This window comes from Rhinichthys klamathensis, unplaced genomic scaffold (assembly GCF_029890125.1).
Source record: "Rhinichthys klamathensis goyatoka isolate OS25496 unplaced genomic scaffold, OSU_Roscu_1.1 h1tg000082l_1, whole genome shotgun sequence".
NCBI classification, from domain to species: Eukaryota; Metazoa; Chordata; class Actinopteri; order Cypriniformes; family Leuciscidae; genus Rhinichthys; species Rhinichthys klamathensis.
In genome coordinates, this window is record NW_026606624.1 from 3,057,474 (window position 1) to 3,078,558 (window position 21,085).

General features: G+C 38.5%; 3 protein-coding genes across 5 annotated transcripts; 1 reads left to right on the plus strand and 2 right to left on the minus strand.

Annotated features, from left to right (window-relative positions):
• Window positions 1-41: 41 nt before the first annotated feature.
• On the minus strand, window positions 42-5,482 carry adnpa (activity-dependent neuroprotector homeobox a). The gene is made up of 4 exons (XM_056251482.1): window positions 5,113-5,482; window positions 3,439-3,551; window positions 3,213-3,302; window positions 42-3,116 (listed from the first exon to the last, which is right to left on the minus strand). Exons 2-4 carry the CDS (start codon window positions 3,544-3,546, stop codon window positions 414-416), a joined length of 2,901 nt encoding a protein of 966 aa, XP_056107457.1. The 5' UTR covers window positions 3,547-3,551; window positions 5,113-5,482; the 3' UTR covers window positions 42-413.
• A 1,015-nt stretch (window positions 5,483-6,497) lies between these two features.
• Window positions 6,498-10,272, minus strand: si:dkeyp-97e7.9 (DEP domain-containing mTOR-interacting protein). Of its 3 annotated transcripts, none has more exons than XM_056251496.1 (9): window positions 10,028-10,272; window positions 9,649-9,827; window positions 9,363-9,486; window positions 8,393-8,571; window positions 8,040-8,237; window positions 7,344-7,475; window positions 7,096-7,166; window positions 6,910-7,014; window positions 6,498-6,810 (listed from the first exon to the last, which is right to left on the minus strand). In XM_056251496.1, the coding sequence occupies exons 1-9, from the start codon at window positions 10,108-10,110 to the stop codon at window positions 6,685-6,687; spliced, it is 1,197 nt and encodes a 398-aa protein (XP_056107471.1). In that variant the 5' UTR covers window positions 10,111-10,272; the 3' UTR covers window positions 6,498-6,684. The 3 variants fall into 3 exon arrangements, with proteins under 3 accessions (XP_056107471.1, XP_056107473.1, XP_056107472.1); XM_056251498.1 differs by having other exon boundaries at window positions 6,501-6,810; window positions 9,649-9,748; window positions 10,028-10,111; XM_056251497.1 differs by having other exon boundaries at window positions 6,503-6,810; window positions 10,054-10,272.
• A 1,389-nt stretch (window positions 10,273-11,661) lies between these two features.
• Window positions 11,662-13,433, plus strand: mafbb (v-maf avian musculoaponeurotic fibrosarcoma oncogene homolog Bb). The gene has a single exon (XM_056251499.1). The coding sequence runs from the start codon at window positions 11,985-11,987 to the stop codon at window positions 12,933-12,935; it is 951 nt and encodes a 316-aa protein (XP_056107474.1). The 5' UTR covers window positions 11,662-11,984; the 3' UTR covers window positions 12,936-13,433.
• Window positions 13,434-21,085: the final 7,652 nt, after the last annotated feature.

Below are 21,085 nucleotides of genomic sequence, written 5' to 3' on the forward strand. Positions count from 1 at the left end.
CAGCATATTTTACAACAACAAGAAAACATTGAAGCACTTGATTGTAAATTACACGGTCCTTTTATTTGATCAGGAAAAAACAATAGACCTATCAATTTTGTTACAATTCCAACAAGTGTGATTAAATACAGAGAACAGTATACAAAAAAAGAAAAAGAAAAAACTCCAAAGACAACGGGTCGGTTGGGAAAAAAAGGATACAGTATAATAGTTTTCCGCTCTTTGACAGCAGAATTGTTTAAGAGTAAACAGTACTTTCAGTAAAAGTGTGTAACTCCTCCGGCTTTACATGTTACAACTCATATTCGTTCACATCATAACGTTAAACTGTCACCCAAATGTGAGGTAAAAGCTCTGACCTACAGATCTGGGCCTGGAGAGTTAGAGAGAAAGGGGACCATCACCACAAGCCATCATCTACCAAGCAACCCCACCTTCTTCCCTTTCACTTCGAATCGCCCGGCTGGTCTGTAGTGGGTCTCTTCAGAAGACATGCTGCCTGACCAGGTAGCTTCGTCAGGACTAGAACCAGAAACAGAGCCATCTAGACTTTTTGGCCCAACTCTGGGAGAACTTCTGCTCCCCCTGACAGCTCTTTCGCAACGGAAGCGCTCTCGCAGCAATGTCCCTTTTGTCTGGGACTGAACTACCGAAGGCCTTAACACCGCAGTTTGTTGATTTAGATTTTCAGTAAGCATCACTTCTGGCTCTGAATCACTGTCAGAGTCAATGGCAATAGGTTCTGAGGATGATCCGGGGCATGGCTTGAAGGCACAGTTGCTTTGACTACTTTGTCCAGTGTTTAATGGCTGCTTTTCCCCCTTTAAGTCTGCAGAGAAACCAACAGGAGACTTCAGCCTAAATTTTGAGGTCCTAGAGAATCCGCTTTTTTCATCGTCGTTGACTTTAAACAGACAGTTGGCGTCAAAGCTCATGTCATGCTTAAGCTGGCTCACTGCCCGCATGTTAAAGCCTAGTAACACAACAGGTTTGCGGGTTACTAAGTCTCGGTCACATGAGCGCCGATGATTGGCAAAATGGCTCGAGACATCGGACTTCCACAACCAGAGGCTTGCAGCAAGTTTCTCGACCTCTCGTTGGGAAGGGTAGGGATGCCGATTGAAATACGCTGAAAGGAAAGCTTTCCGTGCTTCGTAGGATTCGTCACCATGGCCTTTCGGATCTAAGGCCAGCACGACCGGCTCTCCTGGCTTCTCAACAAAGACTGTAGGGTAATACCTAGACTGGTCTACCATCTTTCTTCTCTTGGGGTCAGATGGATCCGGGGTAACTAACTCACGTTTGAGAGCCCCGGCTCCAGGTGAACGCAGTCCGCATGTGATGGGTTTGGTGCCTTTGGGGGTCTGGCAAACACCTCGGCAGTGCACCAAATGGAGCGTGATGGTGGAAGCAGTCATGTTGCTTGTGTACACTCCCAGGCAGTGGATGCACTTGTAGGTTAGCTTTTTCTCTACAGGGTGCAGCGTTTGGAGTACCTGATGACGATCCCGTAAATGATGGGCTAGGGCGTCCGAGATGGGACCTTTGAGAATAGTGAAGCATAGTGGGCAGAGAGTTTTGCCAACTTCTTTCTTTTGCGACACCGAAGACTGGGACATGTTTCGGACCACAGAATCACTTTGGGTATCTGGCTGCTTTGCAGCCATCTTTGCAGGCTTGGCCATGGTGCTGTTTTGTGGCTGTTGATTGCCAGCTGAAGAGGCTTCTGGGTTCTCCTTCATGTTGTAGGTGGTTACAATAAGCTGAACATTTTTGGGACTTCCTTGTTGAAGCGTGAGATCAAATGTGAGAGGAGAACCAGTTTGTGGAATCCCTGGCTCGTTAGGGTGAGCCAGCCGCTTGTGTGCTACAATTTTCTCAACTTCGTGAAATGTGGAATGACATTGAGGGCATGATAGCCCATGCACTAGCATATGGTTCAACAAAGAGTCGCTGGGTAGGTAACGATTACAGTACAGACACTTGCTAGTAAAATTGTGGATCTTCATGATGTATTTAGCCATCGCCCTCACCTTCTCCGCCTGGTGTTCCTTTTCAAAGTGAGCACTATATGTGCCTTCAGGGAAAAGTTCATTGCAGATGGTGCAAATCTTCCACTTTTGTGTTTGTGAGGTGTTCAGAGCATTGGCTGCAGCTTTCTTGGCCTGCAGTGACGTCAATGTGGCAGTAGCAGCATGCACTGATGAAGAGAGAGGTAGGCTCTTCAGTGAGGGGGAAAAAGAAGCTGAATGTGCATTAAAGTGTGCAGCAGCACCATGGACTGCAAAGCTACTAAGTTGTTTTCCTGTGTGTGACTGGGAGACCGCACCAGACACAAAAGCTTTATCAGGTAGTGTAACGCGCACTGGTTGACCAGGCATGGAGTTGCCTGCAAGGCTTTGCTTGAAATGGTTGCCGACAGGTAACCCTACCATTTTAGGCATACTGAAGCGATTTATTTGAGGTGTCTGAGGACGCACACCAGGAGTGATCGCAACACCCCTTTGGATTAGGTTGGCCTGGGGCCTCGGCACTATGACATTGGTGTGCCCGATCATAGCGGTAACTTGATGGCCAATGCGCTCATGGAACTCAATGACATGCTGCACCAGTGCTTCATAAGAACGAGGCGTAAAGTGGCAGCTCTTGCAGTGAATTCCGTGACTGTTGCCAGGGGTCTCTACACTGTTTTCTTGCTTCTCTGAGTTTTTTCCCAAGTAAGGTGTGGTCACATGCTGGAAGTGTTCCCTGTAGATATGCCTGCGCACCACATTGTACAGTCTATCTCGATAGGTGCACTTCTTGCAGTAGTACACTGGGAGCTCCTTTCGGTCACCTAGCAAGGGCTTGTCTACCCGCATACCTTCCCTAACCGCTACTGGAGCGCCGTGAGAGCCAGCGGCACCCTGGCGTACCATATTGTGAGGCATATGGAAGAGCCTGACATGAGTTTCCAGAGTCCTCTTGTTCCCACTGTATGTGCAATATGAGCAGTTAAGAAGGATTCGGCTCTCGAAGTCTTCTCTGTGAACATTGCGGAAGTGGTTTTTGTAGGCAGAGAAATACTTGGAGGCAAACGGGCAATCTGAGCAGCAAAACTGCTTTGTTCTGTAGTCCTACAACATTTTAGAGACAAAGCAGAATTACAAAATGTTTATGTAATGTGAAAACATTTTTTGCTTAGAGGACTTCTGTTGCAGTGGCGGACATACCTGTGACTTTGTCCAGGATGAATCCCATGTACAAATGTCAAGGTAAAATTGTTTCATGTGAGAATCACTGGGGGTAACATCTTTGTAGTCCTACGGGAAAATGGACAGGAAATACCATCAGTGAAGGTCTTAAGTGTATGCATTAACAGAGCAGGTGTGTGTGTGTGTGTGTAATTTGATGTTCAATAAGACTGCGAAACACATTTGCAAATTCAAAAATAATCACCTCCACATGCTCTTTGCAGTAGTCAAGGCCAATGTCACTGAGCAGTCTCTTGACTTTTTTCCTGGCCTTCCTCAACCGAGTGAGGTTATTCACTGGAAGCTGAAACATCTCTTCTATGTATAAAAAAGAAAGAAGAATTTTAGTTAAGCTCTCAATAATTAAAGATGCAGTCAGAAATCTTTATTTATGTTGAGCAAACCCATATATACTAGTTATGCATTTAATGTTATGGATGCAGCATCATGCAAAAGCAATGGTTTTCAGTTGCTATTTTCATTGTAGAAACAGTCTATTTGCAGTCAGTCATGATTAACTTATTCCAAAAGTGTTCAACAGAAGCCTACAGGGATAAAAGTTAGTAGTATTTTTTTGCTGTTCATGTGATCTCTCTTTCTACATGTTGGCCCCAGCTTTAATTAGCCTCATGAGAATGTACATGGCAATTGTAAAGGAATAGTCCACCTAAAAATGGAAATTTGATCAAATATTCACTCTCATATCGCTCCAGAACCATTAAGGCTTTCGCTCCTCATCTTCGAAACACAAATTAAGGTATTTTTAATTAAACCTGAGAGATTACAGCCCCTCCATTGAAAGTCCATTATGGCAAAACTGTGACACTTCAAAAAGTTCATAATGAGAAGTAATTCATGAATCAAGCAGTTTAAACCAAGTCTTCTGAAGAGACACCAAGAACCAATGAGGTTTGTTCTGTGTCACAAGCACATTTTAGCTTCCACAAGAACCAGTGAGATTTGTTCTCATGTGTTTAGCAAGTACAGTTAAGCTTCTTTTACCCCATTTAATGGGGTAAAATAGTGTTTTTGACTCAAGACTAAAGTTTTTAGTGAATTGACTTTAAATGGAGGAATAGAAATCTCTCAGGTTTCATGAAAAAAAAAAATCTTCAATTGCATTTCAAACATGAAAAGTTAGGGGTTTGGAATGACTGAGTAAATGATGACAGAATTTTTATCTTTGGGTGAAGTAACGATTTAAGTACTATTTAAGTAAACAATTCAATCATGTTAAACTTTTGAATGTAGAAAATACATTGTGAATAGTTGCTAATGTTTTGTTTGAACAACAACTAAAGTATTAATATCTGCTTATATACTGTTTTATGCATCTTCATGCATATACAGTAGTATGATAGATAATTTCACTAGGTGTTCATTTTCCATCAGTTATGGGAAACGAATCAAATCAAACTAAACATACGTGCCTATATAACTTACAGTCACTCGTTTGGTAGATGTTGCATAATGTAAACAAACCACTATTAAAATAAACCTAATTAATACAATTGCATGCCGCAAATGCAGCCCTGCAACTGGGCCATTTGCTCCTATGAATGCAACTCAACTAGACAATACAGGCCACAGCAGGCCTTTTTGATGGGCTCAGCAAAATAATACCTCATTTATTTTGACAGACTACGTTTGCGTTGCCCTTACCCGCATGTACAAACTTCGCAATGACAATAAAGTATATCTAATTTATAAATAATTTTGTATTTTTTACTTTTGCGATAACATGGCAATTCTTACTGCATGCACACATTTGCAGTTAGCACGTTAGCTTAGCAACGGGATGTTTGATGTGCACACTGAACTCCACACAAAAGCACTGATGCCAGAGAAAGAAAAACAAACGTTTATAATGGCATATTACCTGCTTTTCTTCACGGTCTCGCATCGAATTCCTTTCAAGAGTTTCGCTTTCGGACCAAATTAATGGTTTGGGTGAGAGGACAGAGGCAGATTGTGGTTTATTCGGCCCGGGCAGATGCTGCAGTCTTTCGCGCCGCTGCTGCCGCCGGTGGATTTAGGCAACTCATCCTGAGAATCCGCACCATGTGTCCTCAACTGGATTTACACACAGACTACAGGGCAGTTTCTATTGGTCCTATGAACTTGTTCTTTAATTCACGATTTGGATAGCCTGTTGTGTCAATTCAATACAAACACTGGGCAGAAAAAATACTTTTTTTTCTTCTCTTCGAGACTGTACCACATACCAGCCCAGCCTGTTCAAAATGGCGGACGGTTGCAAGCGGAAATGACATATATTTGTGTAAGGTTCAAAAGGGGCCACACTGATGTCTGGTGGTCAGCATTCATCAACGCCACACAAGACTAACCAAGTAGGTTTTAAGAAGTTGATTCGCAAAATAATTGCACAAAGTGTAGCTTTTGTTCTTGATATTTGCTTGGGTTTATTCATCAATCGAGATTATGAAATTAAGATGCACTACGACACCTTGGTAAATAGTTTCTGCTAAAATAGGCTACCATATTACAGTAGGGCAGGCTACTATATTTAAGTTTAGAATGGTTCATTTTTCACTGGTGTTGTTAGTGATATGACTGGTTCTGGTTCAATGTCATCAACGTAGTCGTGTAAAGTCCAAGACTATCTGCCAGCCTAAGATATTGAACCAAAGTGTTTGCTATTTTCTAAATTCGTGTTATGGATCTTGTGAATGTTTCATCCATGAATATGTTTTACTTTAAAAAAAAAATCGGACCTTAATCAAAATGTCATCATAACTAAACCTTCTGGAAAAAAAACCTTAAACTCCACCCTTCCACAATTGACTGCAAGCTCACATTTAGATCTGCCTCCATGCAATCAAGATAACTTAACAAATGAATGGGGGCTGGAGCAAAAATGGCACCAACATTTTTAAAAATGCCCCCAAAATTAGAGATATGGTGCAAAAATGTCCTTGTATAAGTTCTTGTTTTTAATATTTATAACAGGATATAGAGTGCTGTTTTACCAAATATCAGCACAATTTAAAATGTGATAGTCTATTGATTTCATACAACAGTTCAACAAACAAGAAGGTAATATTATTGTGATAGTCAATAAAATGGTGACTTTCATTTTAGACTTAGAACATCATTGTCTATTTTTGAATGAATCCGCATTTTGAATGGATTGTTTGACTGAACGATGGGGCCCTCCAATTGTTTCTTTGAAACGGGCCTCTGAATTGCAAACATCGCCTCTGTGTAAAACCAAAACTCCAAGCAGACATAGAACTAGATCCATTAGATTTTTTTGTAATGATTTCTTTATTTTAACCACCAAATAATAATTTTTCCCATTATATTATGTTAATATATTGGAAGATTTACATGATATAAGGAGGAAAAAATATTGCACATCCTTCACCTAGCACTACACATAGTCACTCATTTCAAAATGTATAATTTTTTTTATTCCATCTATGCCGAATTAATCCAGTGGTTGCATCACTTCCAAAGTAACAAAACGGGGTCCAGTCATCACCAGCTTTGAGAGGGTACGATAGTCCAGGTGAAGCACACTGCATCCATTCACACGGCACACAAACTGGCGTACCTAAGCAAAAAAAAAAAAAAAAAAAAAAAATTGGAGACCAGCTGATGATGGATTCTAATTTTTTATTGTGTAAGCAATGTGTTTACGTGTTATGATCACCTTAACTCCTGCTGCCGCAGCAGGGCTTCCAGGATCCACCGCCTGAACATAACAAGGTGATTTTCCCCGTACTACAATGCCCCAGCCTAGGTCATCACCGAGGATCTTTAATGATAAAACTCACATAAAAAAACTGTAGTTCAAGTTTCTTTTCATGGCTAGCTGGGCATGATATGCAAGACTTACCGTAAGAACTCTTTTTATATAAGGAGCACCTGGAGATAACAGCTCCTCACAGGTTACATGTCTTTTCAGCACTGTCAATAACAATAATACACTTATATGTTGTGCTCAGAATTTGGCAACAGATAGAATAATGTAACTAGTTTTATTTTTGGCAATCTTTTAATACCCTTTCTCCTAAAAAAAACTTTAAAATATAACAATTGTTTCTGTAACATATTTTCAAAAGCATGAACATGCTGTCCTATAACCTGATGTGGGATTGCATCGTACTGCAAGAGCAGCGGTAAGAGAAACAGTGAGTGGGGATCCACATGAACTGTGCTGCTGGTGGGTCAAACTTCCACAGTGTCCATTTGTAAGCACATCCTTAGCAGGTTCAACTGGAATTAGAAATCAGAATTATGAATTAGAAAAGTTCATTCACGTAATCTGTTTTCGAAAGAAGTGTTTTGTGTTCATCAAGGCTGCATATTAAATAAAAAATACAGAGTAATATACAGTATATATATATATTGTATATATTTTTTTCTTCAGTAATTTGCTTATATTGTTATATTGGCCAAATGGTAGTCCAGTATTACATTTTGTTGTGTGTCTGGGGGTCCATGAATAGTTTGGGGTTATGAAAAGGGGCCTTTGGTGTAAAATAAAATAATGAGAAACCCTAGGTTAAGGAGCTAGCTTGCTGACACAAAGGTTGCAGGTTGCATATGGAAATGTTGAGTTACTGCGCTCATTATGCTGTGATATCTCAGCTGTGCCCTTGAGCGAGGTACTTAACTTCATATTGCTATATTGCTCCAGAGGGGGCTGACCCAGCAATTATTGTGCTGAAAGTCACTCTGAATAAATTGAGCTATTTGCCTAAGTACCACATCTCAAGCTCTAACTCTCCATATCAATGCATGGAAATATATTTGTAGTATTTTTTATAATTTTAATACCAGATAAGAAGTCACTTTTGCTCTCAGATGGAGAAGTTTTGCGCAGTGTGAAGGGACTGTCTTGGTTATGCTGTGTTATACATTCAATCTCTTCATTCTCCGTCTCATGCAGCAGTTCAGAGAGACAGCGCCGCCGGCGAAAGTTAATGCAGAATTGATACAGCAACCCGCTGTCAAAAAAGTGGTGCTTCAGAGAGACTGCAGAGTGAAATGAAGAGTGGAGTGTTTCAGCAAGGCAAAGCTTGAAGAAGTTATTGCTATATACTCAGGTATGTTGCATTAGATTAACTTCACAGGCAGTGCATTTTCACTTAATGGCAAAATAATACACACACTATCATAATATTTCTTACCATGCTGAATGATATCATGCTCCAGAAGAGCCTTGCAGAGATCTAGTCCATGCCGCCGACTCTCTATTTCACCATTCTGTAGCAGCCAATCAATTAACATGTAACCAGGGAAAGACCGTTCATAAGCCACTCCCTTTTCCTGTCTCAGCTGTAAGATGGAGTCTTTGCTTGTAATCAGACTGTAAAAAGCAACAGATGAATTTTGATACAGGCATTTTGAAAAAGAGACTAATAATGAAAATACTTTTACCTATTAATGTAGGTTAATGTTAATTTATAGCCTACATTTACTACTACACAACCATTCAAATGTTTGGGGTCGGTAGATCTACGCCCACCAATGCTGCATTTATTTGATCAAAAATACCATAAAAGAGTAATATTGTGAGATATTATTATTACAAATTAAAATTACTCTATAATTCTATTTGAATATAATTTTGTATTTTATTCCTGTGATGGCAAAGCTGAATTTTCAGGAATCATTAATATGCTGATTTGCTGCTCAAGAAACAATTGCGTTGCTTAATATTTTTGGGAAGCAGTGATACATTTTTTTCAGGATTCTTTGATGAATAGAAAGTTTTAAAAAGCATTTACTTGAAATGGAAATATTTTATTACATTATTAATGTCTTCATTGTCCCTTTGGAGCAATTTAATCATCCTTGCTGAATAAAAGTATTATGTTCTTTCAACAAAACCCTTACTGACCCCAAACTTTTTTTAACATTTAAATTGACTAAGTACACTAATGTATTAACAAATGTTCTTTGTAAAGTGTTACCAAAAAATGATTAAAAAAGATATACCAATTCAGAACAGACTGAAGGTCTTGAAAACTCTTGGACAACATAATGGACTGGGTGGAAAGTATATTATGTATAGTATTAATGAGGAATGACTGCATTTTAAAGCTAAATTAACATTTAAGTTTTTTTTTTTTTTTACTTCCTGTGAAAATGTCTTACTGTTCAAACAGCCTCTGTCCACGCATGAAGATCTTAACTTCTATGTTGAAAGGAAATGTGCCATCATCTTTTCTGAATCTGTACAAGTATTTGGCATCTTTGAACACGGGCCACTTATCACACACTATTAAGATGAGAAAATTGTAAAATATACATTGATACAACCTGTTCATTCAAACACAATGAGTCAAATAAATGGGTCCTAATATGAGACAACACAGAAAGCAGAAATGACCTTGCTGTATCATAGTCTTTGTTATTTGGTGTACAGTAAATAATGTTCTACCGTGATGAATGATATCATGGTCCATGAGGTACTGCATCAGCTGGACAGCAGTCTCTCGATCAGATACTTCTTTATGAGCAATCAGCCAATCAATTAACTCCTGAGCCACAAAACAATTCGGGTACGTTCGCAAATGGTGTCTGTGGTCCTTAATCAACTTGCTATCATGTAGTCGTAATCTTCAAAACACAGATTATTAGAACCATTATTATGTAAAAAAAAAAAAAAAAAGAATATCACTTAGGCACTGTATAACAGAATAATGTTTCAATATCCAACAAATAATACAATATATAATAAAGTCTTGCAAGTGTGAGTAGGTGAGATTTATAACTTTGTAAATGTCCTCCTGGGACTAAGCTTTGTGAATATAGCGTACCTTAGCTGTTCTCCGGCAATCATTACCTCAGCTTTTTGGTGTCTTGTCATCATTGTACTTTGAATGTTTCCCAGTAGCTCCATGAATGTTCTGTCAAGGCTCTGCTTTTGTGCACTTGTTTTCTTCGCTTTATTTGTGCTTTTGTGTTTACTAAATATACAGTGAACCGAGGCACCAGTTTTTCAATGCTTTGAAATGTTGTGTATACAAATATACTCTCGCTCTCTCTCTCTCTCTCTCTCTCTCTCTCTCTCTCTCTCTCTCTCTCTCCTCTCTCTCTCCTCTCTCTCTCCCTCTCTATCTCTCTCTCTCTCTCTCTGTACATCCTTGTCACAACTTTAAATATTTTCCCAAGTTTAGGGTGATTTTACAGCCAACCGTCTCCAGATAATACATTTAAAAGTAGATGCACTGACTAATGTTGTCTTAACTGTAAATTTGTAAATGTAAAAATTACCTACCTTATCACATTTTGGAAAACATATCAGCCGTTTCACACAATGGCCACATGGTGTCAGTAAAAGAGTTATCAGAGAAACACACCATCATACTGCATGCGTTTTCTGACTATCTTCTAACCTGGGCTAATCATTGGGTCAAAATACCATCTTAACTTATATTGGCTCATCTCAAAATTGCTTCCAGTTAGGTGTTTAAACTTTATTTTCAGTTCAGGATTGTAGTTGCACTGTCTTACATGGCTGAGGGGAGAGGAGTTATACCGTTTTTGTTTTGTTTTTCACTGGCAGCGTGAATCTCACGAAACTGAAACAAGTCCAGGTATCTCACGCTTAAATCATCATAATTTTTTTTGCATTCTCATTACTGCAATGCAGATTTTTTTTTTTTTTATGTTACACTGTAAAAGTGCAACAGTGAAAACCTGTAATTAAACACATAGCAATACAAATATAATACACTTGTTAAAATTATGGGGATTTTTTTTACATGTAAAGCTACCATGAATAGTGGAAATGGCATTCCCAGACTTTTGAGATGTTTAAATTTTATTTAAGAAAATATTTTTTTATATAGGCTATATTTTTAGATTTTTGTTATCTGTCATGTACATTGGAGTAGCCTACATTTTTATGGTGCATTTTATGTTATATAGTTCATGCTTATAGCCTTAATTTAGTGTGATGTGCTCCCCTGATGGTCTTGTGTTGACTGCTCTATCTTTATTATTATTGGTCACAGTTGCTGGAGAGGCCAACTTTAAGGGATCGTGTGGCCTTCCGGTGCACCAGCCAGTACATTTTACAATGACAATCAGATTTTAGCTCAAATGTAGGCCTATTAAGATTAGGTCTATGTAGTAGGCTAATTTAATAACAATTAGGAACTGTGAAATATAGGCCTATAGTCACCAAAACTGTACAACAATACTGTAATGCTTCTGACTGCATGTCAGATCATTATACTGGAAAGTGTATTGTGGTAGTAGCTTGTTTATTATAGCCTACTTATTTAAATATAATAAAAAAAACAATAGGCTACAGTGAGAATCATATATCTTACTCAGAATCAACCCTGAAAAACTTGAAAATAAAAAGTATGCTAACCTTATTAATAGGTTTCTTTTTCCTTGTATAAAATACAACTTCTTGTTTTTTTTTCTTCTTTTGATTTGAGGTAAATGTAACTTGGACGTGCTTTGGTGAGTGTGACAGCTGTGATAGGAAAGAGGGCGTGGTCTCGCTGCGCGGCTCCTTTTAAAGCAGCGTGATTTACTTTCTTTTCAACATACATCCTGCGCTGGTCAACGAGAGACCATCTGAGACCTTAAGGCGAAAACCTGCTAACTTTCCTTTGGCTAAATTGTTCAGGAGGGTGGTTGAAAACGGTGTCTTCACATCCAGCTCGATTTTATAGCCTAAGTGGTGTTTTCAGAACCTTAATGCAACCTAAACCACAGTAATAAGTTGTTCACTTCATCGAAACATCTGCAGAAATCATGACGGCGGAGCATCATGGTCTTCTGGAGCTGGCAAAAAATCAGCTGAATATGGACTACGGTGACTTTGACATGAGGTTTGACGTGAAGAAGGAGACTGCTGCTTTGGGACCAGAGCGCTCTTTTATCCAGCAGTGCGGTCTGCACGTGCCAGGCTCAGTGTCCAGCACACCCGTGAGCACCCCGTGCAGCTCCGTGCCTTCATCACCGAGCTTCAGCCCGAGTGGACAGAGAAGCAGTGCTGACGATCTCTACTGGACCCTGAGCACGGGGACTTATCCACAACACGCAGATCCACACTGTCTTGAGCTAACACCCGAGGATGTCCGGGAAGCCTTAAGTGCGAATCTCATGCATGCACACCCGCCCCAGCTCCACCAGGCAGAGATGGAGGGATACAGGAGCATGGGTCAGTTCCACGCGCCGAGTGTGCATCAGTATCATCAGCAGCAGCAGTACACCGAGCTCGGCCACAATCCCGGCTTTGCGCACGGCAAAAGCATGGATCAGTTAATGCAGCATATCGACTGCTCATCTCAAGGCGCGACGCACCTAAAGTCCCACCATCAGACGCACCACAGGCGCAGCGAGCGCGCGGAGAGCCGCTTCTCCGACCAGCAGTTGGTGTCCATGTCTGTGCGCGAGCTCAACCGACACCTCCGCGGCATGAGCAAGGACGATATTATCCGCCTGAAGCAGAAACGCCGTACCTTGAAGAACCGCGGGTACGCGCAGTCGTGCCGGCACAAACGCGTTCAGCAGAAACACACACTGGAGCACGAGAAGACGAACCTCGCGACGCAAGTGGAGCAGCTGAAGCACGAGCTCAGTCGGCTGGTGCGCGAGAGGGACGCATATAAACTCAAATGCGAGAGGCTAGTTGTCGGAATGAACTGCCAGAGTAACGGACCCTCTTGTGAAAATCCATCATCGCCCGAGTTTTTGCGATAGTTCAAAATGTATTCAGGATTTCTAAAGTTTCTGCTATAAATATCTGAAACCAGAATAAGATTGTTTGCTGGTCTGATGCCCCAAACCCCTCTAAAACCAGCTACAAGACCAGCAAACCATCTTATGGTTGTTTGTTTGTTTGTGTGTTTGTTTGTTTTTCGTCAGCGGAGGAGAAAGTTTTCCTTCTCTTATTCAGTATTTTATATTTTCACTCGACCTTATCTCTGACATGTCAAGCTGGTTTTGATAATGTATCTTTTATCTTTGAGTTTTCACAACAGCCATCTCAGCTATGCAAATGACATTTGACCCTTTTGGCAATAGATGCATTGCATTGGTATTTTTGTTTGTTTGAACATTTTCTATGTCTTTCATTTGTTTCATTAATCAGTTGTACCATTTTCAAGAATTGTTCCTTGAAACTTTTGAAGAGTAAATGATTGTGATTTGCTTTGTTACCTCCAGAATAAATTTTTGAAGCAAAAAAAGTATTCGAGTTCCCTAATCTTTCTTACTTTTGTATGTAGGCCTATCTCATGCGCAGGGATGTTTTATATGTAACCCATCAACCACATTGTTCATAAAAAGTCAACACAGATTGACCTGAAACACACACACATGCATCAGCGCACACACATAAAATATCATGTGAGCATTAAAAAAAAACAGAAAGCAGGTATGTCTACTTGCAGCAACCTTTGACCCTGCTTAGCGGCTGTTTCCTGAGACAACTGTGTTTCTAATGACTCGAGAGACTCGGAGAAGAGCTGCACGGCACTGATTGTACCAAGGTGGAAATAAGTTTAGCCCTCTGCCCTCTCCTTAAGAGGAAAGCAAAGGCCATCCATCCGAACTGTCACTTCATTTCTCTCTCGTACGTAATTGTTTTACTATATAACTCCAATAACAGCCAGCCCATGACAAACTTTACAAGAACAATGAGTAATCTAAACCCTAAATCACGAACAATGTGTAGCTTTAGAATATTTGCACTTTCGGTAATGAAGGATTTAAATATGCAAACCTAAACTAGGCAAATACGGATTGCACGCTTTGTTAATAAAAGTAAATGAAATAAGTAAAGCAGCAGTGCTGTCGCACTTTCACAACACTGACGCAAATAGATTTAGTTATTTTTGGTTTACACAACTCTCCTTTTCTCGGGATCCAAACAACATGTGTGGCAAAACAGCCTTTAACCCTCGACCTTGTTGTCAACTGCTCCTTAACAGTTAGTGCAAGATTGACCTCTTTGTAATGACGTGCCACCTGTGCAATACAGGGTCACAGGTGCAAAAGCAGTTTTTCACGAAGCAACAGATTTACGGTCTCTTTCTCATCCCATTTAGGGTGAGCTTGTCTTTCATTAGCGAGAATGATTGAAAGCATTGTGGACTCTGATCAATAAAAATGTGAATAATGTGACTAAGACTTTAGCGATTCACTCATAATGACTGACATTCACTCAAATCAGTTTTTTGTTCTGTAAGCTGTCTGCTGTGGATTTTTCACAGTAATCATCACTCCTCGGGTTGCATTTATATGACAAGCACTTTTTTATGTACTGTAGGTAATTCTATATAATATCATTGGTGTTTTGTTTTTCTATACGGTGTTCTTCTTGTAGTGAGAAATTACCCGATGTACAGTGTTTTATCACGGCATACGCAGTGCAGTTGTAAAAGTCACTCTCTCCCTGCGCATGAGATATTGTGGCTAATGTCTGAGTCCTCCAGTCCACTCCTTCCCCCACTCTGCCTTCGGCCCATTGAGTCAGCACTCTACCCAAGGTGTCTGCTTCTCTGTGGCATCAGAGGGTCACTGAAATACTGAGGCAGGAAGAGACCAAGAACAAGCTAAAGCGCCAAAAAGTTGATAACAGTAACAGTGGCCTTTTTACTTGTAAACATATTCTGGTTGTAAAACGGGCTGTGATTTGATCGGATGAGCCGTGCACATAAATGCACACCTGACCATTATCATTGTGTATACATTTGTCTGCTTGCTACGGGAACTGTAAACAACTTTAAAGTTTACAAGTTTAAACCTATATTATTTGGCGGAAAAAATGGTTTATTTTCTTTATTGATTATTATTACATTTATAGTCAAGTCAAGTCATCTTCATTTATATAGCGCTTTTAACAATGGAGATTGTTTCAAAGCAGCTTTACAGAGATAAACATACAATTTACGGTAACAGAGATTGTTTTGGCTTTATAGCGATTTTGAATAATGTTATTTCCGGCTAAAGTTGGTTTTGATTGATTCACTTCCAGCAAAATTATCATTTGTTATTACATTAGGGGCCACTAAGACGACGGCGTTCTCTCTAAACAGACTTTAAACACGAACCTGTGACCGGATAGCGTTCACATGCGGATTAAAAATTGATTCTATAGTTATATTCGTTTGAATATGTGTGCGCAGGTTTGTAATTTCCCTACCAACAATGCCTAAACAAACTACTTGTCTTGCCTATAAATTTGATACAGAATTTTATTTTATCACTTCGGGGTACGCGAACCGGATTTTCAACAACGCTTTATCTGTAGAGTGGGAAAGGGATCCTCCATAGGGAGAGGATAGTTGACACTTCAGCACTGCATTGTCATCGGGTTCTGGCGAATCTCCTTCGTCAGATCTGGATACGGCCTGGATCCGGCATGCTGCAGGAAAACCTCGGGATAAACAAAGACACTAAAGTTAGCGTAGATGCCATTCTTCTTATGATGTAACGAGTACATCTGGATTTAAGGGAAGTGTTCCCAGTTCCGGCTGACCTAATCTATGCAGCCTAACATTGAATTATAGAAGTCGATAATGTATTATGTGTATGCTAGGTCAAAGAGATGTGTTTTTAGTCTAGCTTTGAACTGACAGAGTGTGTCTGCTTCCCGGACAATGGTAGGAAGACTGTTCCAAAGTTTTGGTGCTAAATAGGAAAAGGATCTCCCGCCAGCAGTCGATTTAGATATTCTAGGTATTATCAACTGGCCGGAATTTTGAGATAGCAATAGACGTGAAGGACTATAATGCTTTAAAAGCTCGCTCAAGTACTGCGGAGCTAAACCATTTAGTGCTTTGTAAGTAATCAACAATATTTTAAAATTTATACGATGTTTAATAGGCAGCCAATGCAGTGTTGACAGAACCGGGCTAATATGGTCATATTTCCTGGTTCTGGTAAGAACTCGAGCTGCTGCGTTTTGAACTAGCTGTAGTTTGTTTATTAAGCGTGCAGGGCAACCACCCAGTAGAGCATTACAATAATCTAGCCTTGATGTCATGAACGCATGAACTAATTGTTCTGCATTTGTTAGTTTGAGCATATGGCGTAATTTAGATATGTTTTTAAGATGGAAAAATGCAGTTTTACAGATACTAGACACGTGACTTTCAAATGAGAGATTGGTATCAAAGAGCACACCCAGGTTCCTAACCGACGACGAGGACTTAACAGAGCAGCCATCAAGTGTTAGACAGTATTCTAGGTTATTACGTGTGGAAGTTTTTTGTCCAATTATTAGAATCTCTGTTTTTTCAGAATTTAGTAGTAGGAAATTACTAGTCATCCGATTTTTTATATCGGCTATGCATTCCGTTAATTTTGTGAATTGGTAAGTTTCGTCGGGGCGTGAAGAAATATACAGCTGAGTATCATCGGCATAACAGTGAAAACTAATTCCATGTTCCCTAATGATATCTCCTAATGGTAGCATGTACAGAGTGAACAGCAGCGGTCCTAGTACTGAGCCTTGTGGTACGCCATACTGAACTTGTGATCGATAAGGTCAGTTAAGTATGATTTAAACCATGCTAGTGCAACTCCACTAATGCCAACATAGTTTTCGAGTCTATTTAAAAGAATGTTGTGGTCAATAGTATCAAATGCAGCACTAAGATCAAGTAACACTAATAGAGAGATACAACCACGATCGGATGATAAGAGCAAATCATTTGTGACTCTGATGAGAGCTGTCTCGGTACTATGGTACGGTCTGAATCCTGACTGAAAATCCTCGCAGATTTCATTTCTTTCTAGAAAGGAACACAGTTGTGAGGATACTGCTTTTTCTAATATCTTTGATAGAAAAGGCAGATTCGAGATCGGCCTGTAATTAACTAATTTTGTATGATCAAGTTGCGGTTTTTTAACAAGCGGTTTTATCATAGCCAGCTTAAAGGTTTTTGGTACGTATCCTAGAGACAAAGACGAATTAATGATAGTAAGAAGAGGATCTATGACCTCTGGAAGCATCTCTTTCAGTAGTTTAGTCGGTATAGGGTCTAACATACATGTTGTCGATTTAGATGATTTAACAAGTTTAGAAAATTCGTCCTCTCCTATGGCAATAAATGAATAAAAATTTTCCTCATGGAGACTACAAAGCACTGCCTGATGCGATACTGTGGTAGACGGTTGCATAGTTATAATTTTGTCCCTAATATTATCGATCTTATAAGTGAAGAAGTTCATAAAGTCATTACTGCTGTGTTGCTTGGACACTTCTGAGCTTGAAGCTTTCTTTTTCGTTAGTTTAGCTACTGTTTCAAATAAATACCTAGGATTATGTTTATTTTCTTCTAATAGGGTTGAAAAATAAGCAGATCTAGCAGCTTTTAAAGCCTCTCTGTAAGCAATCGAGCTCTCCTTCCATGAAATCCGAAATACCTCTAGTTTAGTTTTCTTCCAGTTGCGCTCCATTTATAATTCTATCATTTATAATAATATAATTTATAGTTGTATTTATGTTATCAATTTTCTGTTACAGCAATATGATAAAATAAATATATATTTATTTCATTTATAATTTTAATATAATATAAATATTAAATTGTTTATTACATATACATTTACAATTGTATATATCAAATATAATATTATTTTTAATTATATATATTGATAAAATGTATAATAATGAATCATATTTAATGATATTGATTAATTATATTAAAATTAGAATTACTTTGTGCCTCGTAGAACATTTTTACATTCTAGCATTTTTTTATTTTAGCATTTAAATTATTTATTTTTATTTATAATTGTATATATTTATTTCATTTGTAATGTATATAATATTACAATTATAAATTAAATAAATATATATTATACAATTATAAATAATAATATAAATGCATATTATATTAAATGTAAAAATGTAATACATATATTTATACATTTTATGTAATACACATTTATTTTTTGATTTACAACTGTATAATGTACCATATTTATTTCAATTATCATTTTAAATTAAGATGCATTATTTGTATTACATTTAAACATTTTTATATAATTTACATTTCTAATTTTATATTAAAATTATACATGTAATAATATTTATTAATCATATTAAAATGAGAACTACGTGTGCCATGTAGAACATTTTGAGCTCTAGCATTTCTTTTTCTTTTCTTTTTTTTTTGTACATTCGTCCACCTGCAGTTCTAGTACAGTACCCAAGTAACATCCTCTGGCCGAACACTAAGTCAAAAGTGCCTGATCTCTCAAGCAGAACTTGGCTGGTCAGAACTGGTCTGTTCCTGCTTTGAGGCTGTTTTTTACTGTGGATAATACCAATGTCCTCTATCTCTCTCACCCCTCACGTGAACAGCAGCAGCCGTGTGGCAGTGAGGATGGATGGGGATATATGGAGCTTCCTCTTTCACTTCCTAAATAGGGGTCTGGTCAAGTGACTTTGTTCAAGAGTGAGGGGAGATGAAGTGAAGGAATGCAATGCGGCGGTGGGGTTAGTGGTTTCCGCTCAGGATGTCCACTTGTTTCTGCGTTTGGAGCAATGACAGCTAGCGGGGGTGTTGTGATTCATTATGATTTACCGTTCACAAGCACTTTAAATCAATGAATCGTCTCAGTTTCGATAAGTTCTAGGAACTGATTTTACTACAACAATATGCAGCAGTGTAGTGCTGATTACCAAAGTCAAACCTGAAGATTAATGGGATAGTTTTAATTAACATTCTACTCACCCGCATGTCGTTCCAGACATGTATGACTTTTTCGTTCGTCAGTGGAATAAAAAAAAAAAAAGATATTTTGTCTTTGAAAGTCAATGGGGTCCAATGTTGTTTTAGACCCCTAACTTTCACGGTAAGGACAAAAACAAGTAAGTCATACACTTTTGGAATGACATGAGGCTGAAATAATAATAATTTTTGGGTGAGCTAGACCATTTTGAGTATTTTACTGCATGCATTGGTTTTGCAATAAGTCTACAAGTGGAAGCTTAGATTTTTTGCAATTCTATAGAAGAAAACCTCAGATAAGCAGATGGTGGCTGGTCTCTTGTGCGTCAGAACTGATGACAGCACTTCATGAGCACACAACATACACATGACCCACTAGGAGAATTCAGGCTTCCTCCCACACTGTCACTTCCTTCTCCCTCTCAAACCTCTGTCACTGATACACTTGCCTTTTAGCCTGGCTAAAGTACAGGATTAAACCGGCCATAAAAGCTCAGTGGGTCATGCTTTTGTTAAAGCCTCATGTGCACTCTTTTATTTTAAAGCCACAAACTCAAAGGCTGAACATTTCATGAGCACTGAGTTGACAAAAAGTTCAAGGCTGTACGTCTGGAGCCGCAAAGACTGCATCCTGAATATTTCAGCACACAACACAGAGATAGACGTGTCCAGCTGATGTCTTCTGAAGAAGATTTGTTTCTAAACCTGGAGCCAAAAGTATACAGCTTTTATAGATTTGCAGTGCTTCGCTGGCAGTTGTACATTCGCCAAACAGTTCAATTACCCAATCAGCTCAGAAATGTGTCATGATGGTCCATGGAATTAAAGACAAACGTTTTTCATAGAATACAGACTTTCAACATGTCTTCATCTTAATGTAATGTCAAATGTAGCAGGATAACATGGAGTAATTCATAGTGTAATGGAATAAATGACAGTGGTTCCTCGTATGCCATAAAGCAAATGGGTAGATATACACATTACAGATATAGCAGTAATCTTCTTAATTGTATTGTCTAAAACTGGCACATCCAAAGTGTACACAATACACAATAACGGTAACAGTATTGTGTACACAATACACAATAACGGTAACATTCGTTGGATCATGGATCAGTATGAACATGCCATTTTGAGTAAAATGAACTCCAGATGTCATAAAACAGCAAGTTACCTAACCTAACAACATAAGCAATGATAGTGAAAAAATGCAACCTTATTAATTATTACTACACCAGTATCAGAAAGTTGAGTAGGTTTTTCAAACGTTGATATTTACACTTTAATTTCTTTACTTCAACACATAATCATTTTTATCAGTGTACTTTTATAGTTTTAGTCAATATTTTGAATTAGATTTTATTTTTATATTTTCTGTTTTCATTTGAATAGTCATTTTTATACTTTTTTTTCATGTATTTTTTTTTTAGTTGATTTAGTATTTTAGTTCTAAACAAAAATTTTTGTTTAGTTTAGTTTTTTATTTTAGTTAATTTTTATTTTATTTCAAGTAATGGATTTTCATATGGTTTTCATATGATAATAACCCTGCAAATAATGAATCAGCTCAGCGTTTGTTTGGCTTTTTGTCTCCCTAATATCATGTTTGTCTGCTGATCTTGAACCCAGCTCGTGTAGTGTGACAGGAGCATGATGGTGAGAGAACATGGGGGACAGAGAAGATGAGCTTTCCCACAGGTGGCAAATAGGGATCAGGCTTCAAAAGGTGTTATCAGGCCTCGCCATCTCATGTCAAACTGGCTTGTCAGCACTTTCACCACCAAGGGCATTTGACGCTCTCACTCTGGCTTATGTGCTTCAACAGAATGGGGAAGTAATGTGTTAATTTGAGGTAACATTTCACAGCTACAAATGGGAACCACAAACATTTATCTGCGTTATTGTTTCTCGACTGCATGCAGACTTCACGATGAATACGTTTTTTGTAATAGATACCACAATACTCAAAACCATATAATCAAACAAAGCTGAGTTTTTGATGGGTGTTTCTTTAACTACAGGGTAATTTCTCTTCTTTTCTGTTATATTAAAACTCCCTTGGAAATGTTTTTAGCATTTAGCTAAGTTCTAAATACCTGCAGATTTTATTGTTATTTATATCTATTTTATTTTAATTAAAACTATGATAATCTTAACAAATAG

Excerpts from the sequence above, each read along its gene's own strand:
- adnpa (XM_056251482.1), bottom strand. The coding sequence starts at position 3,546 with ATGTTTCAGCTTCCAGTGAATAACCTCACTCGGTTGAGGAAGGCCAGG. Across the intron at positions 3,303-3,438 it reads ACTGCAAAGAGCATGTGGAG|GACTACAAAGATGTTACCCC; the intron begins GTGATTATTTTT and ends ATTTTCCCGTAG. Across the intron at positions 3,117-3,212 it reads CATCCTGGACAAAGTCACAG|GACTACAGAACAAAGCAGTT; the intron begins GTATGTCCGCCA and ends AAAATGTTGTAG.
- si:dkeyp-97e7.9 (XM_056251496.1), bottom strand. The coding sequence starts at position 10,110 with ATGGAGCTACTGGGAAACATTCAAAGTACAATGATGACAAGACACCAA. Across the intron at positions 9,487-9,648 it reads CCATGATATCATTCATCACG|TGTGTGATAAGTGGCCCGTG; the intron begins GTAGAACATTAT and ends TCATCTTAATAG. Across the intron at positions 8,572-9,362 it reads GGACAGAGGCTGTTTGAACA|TCTGATTACAAGCAAAGACT; the intron begins GTAAGACATTTT and ends TGCTTTTTACAG.
- mafbb (XM_056251499.1), top strand. The coding sequence starts at position 11,985 with ATGACGGCGGAGCATCATGGTCTTCTGGAGCTGGCAAAAAATCAGCTG.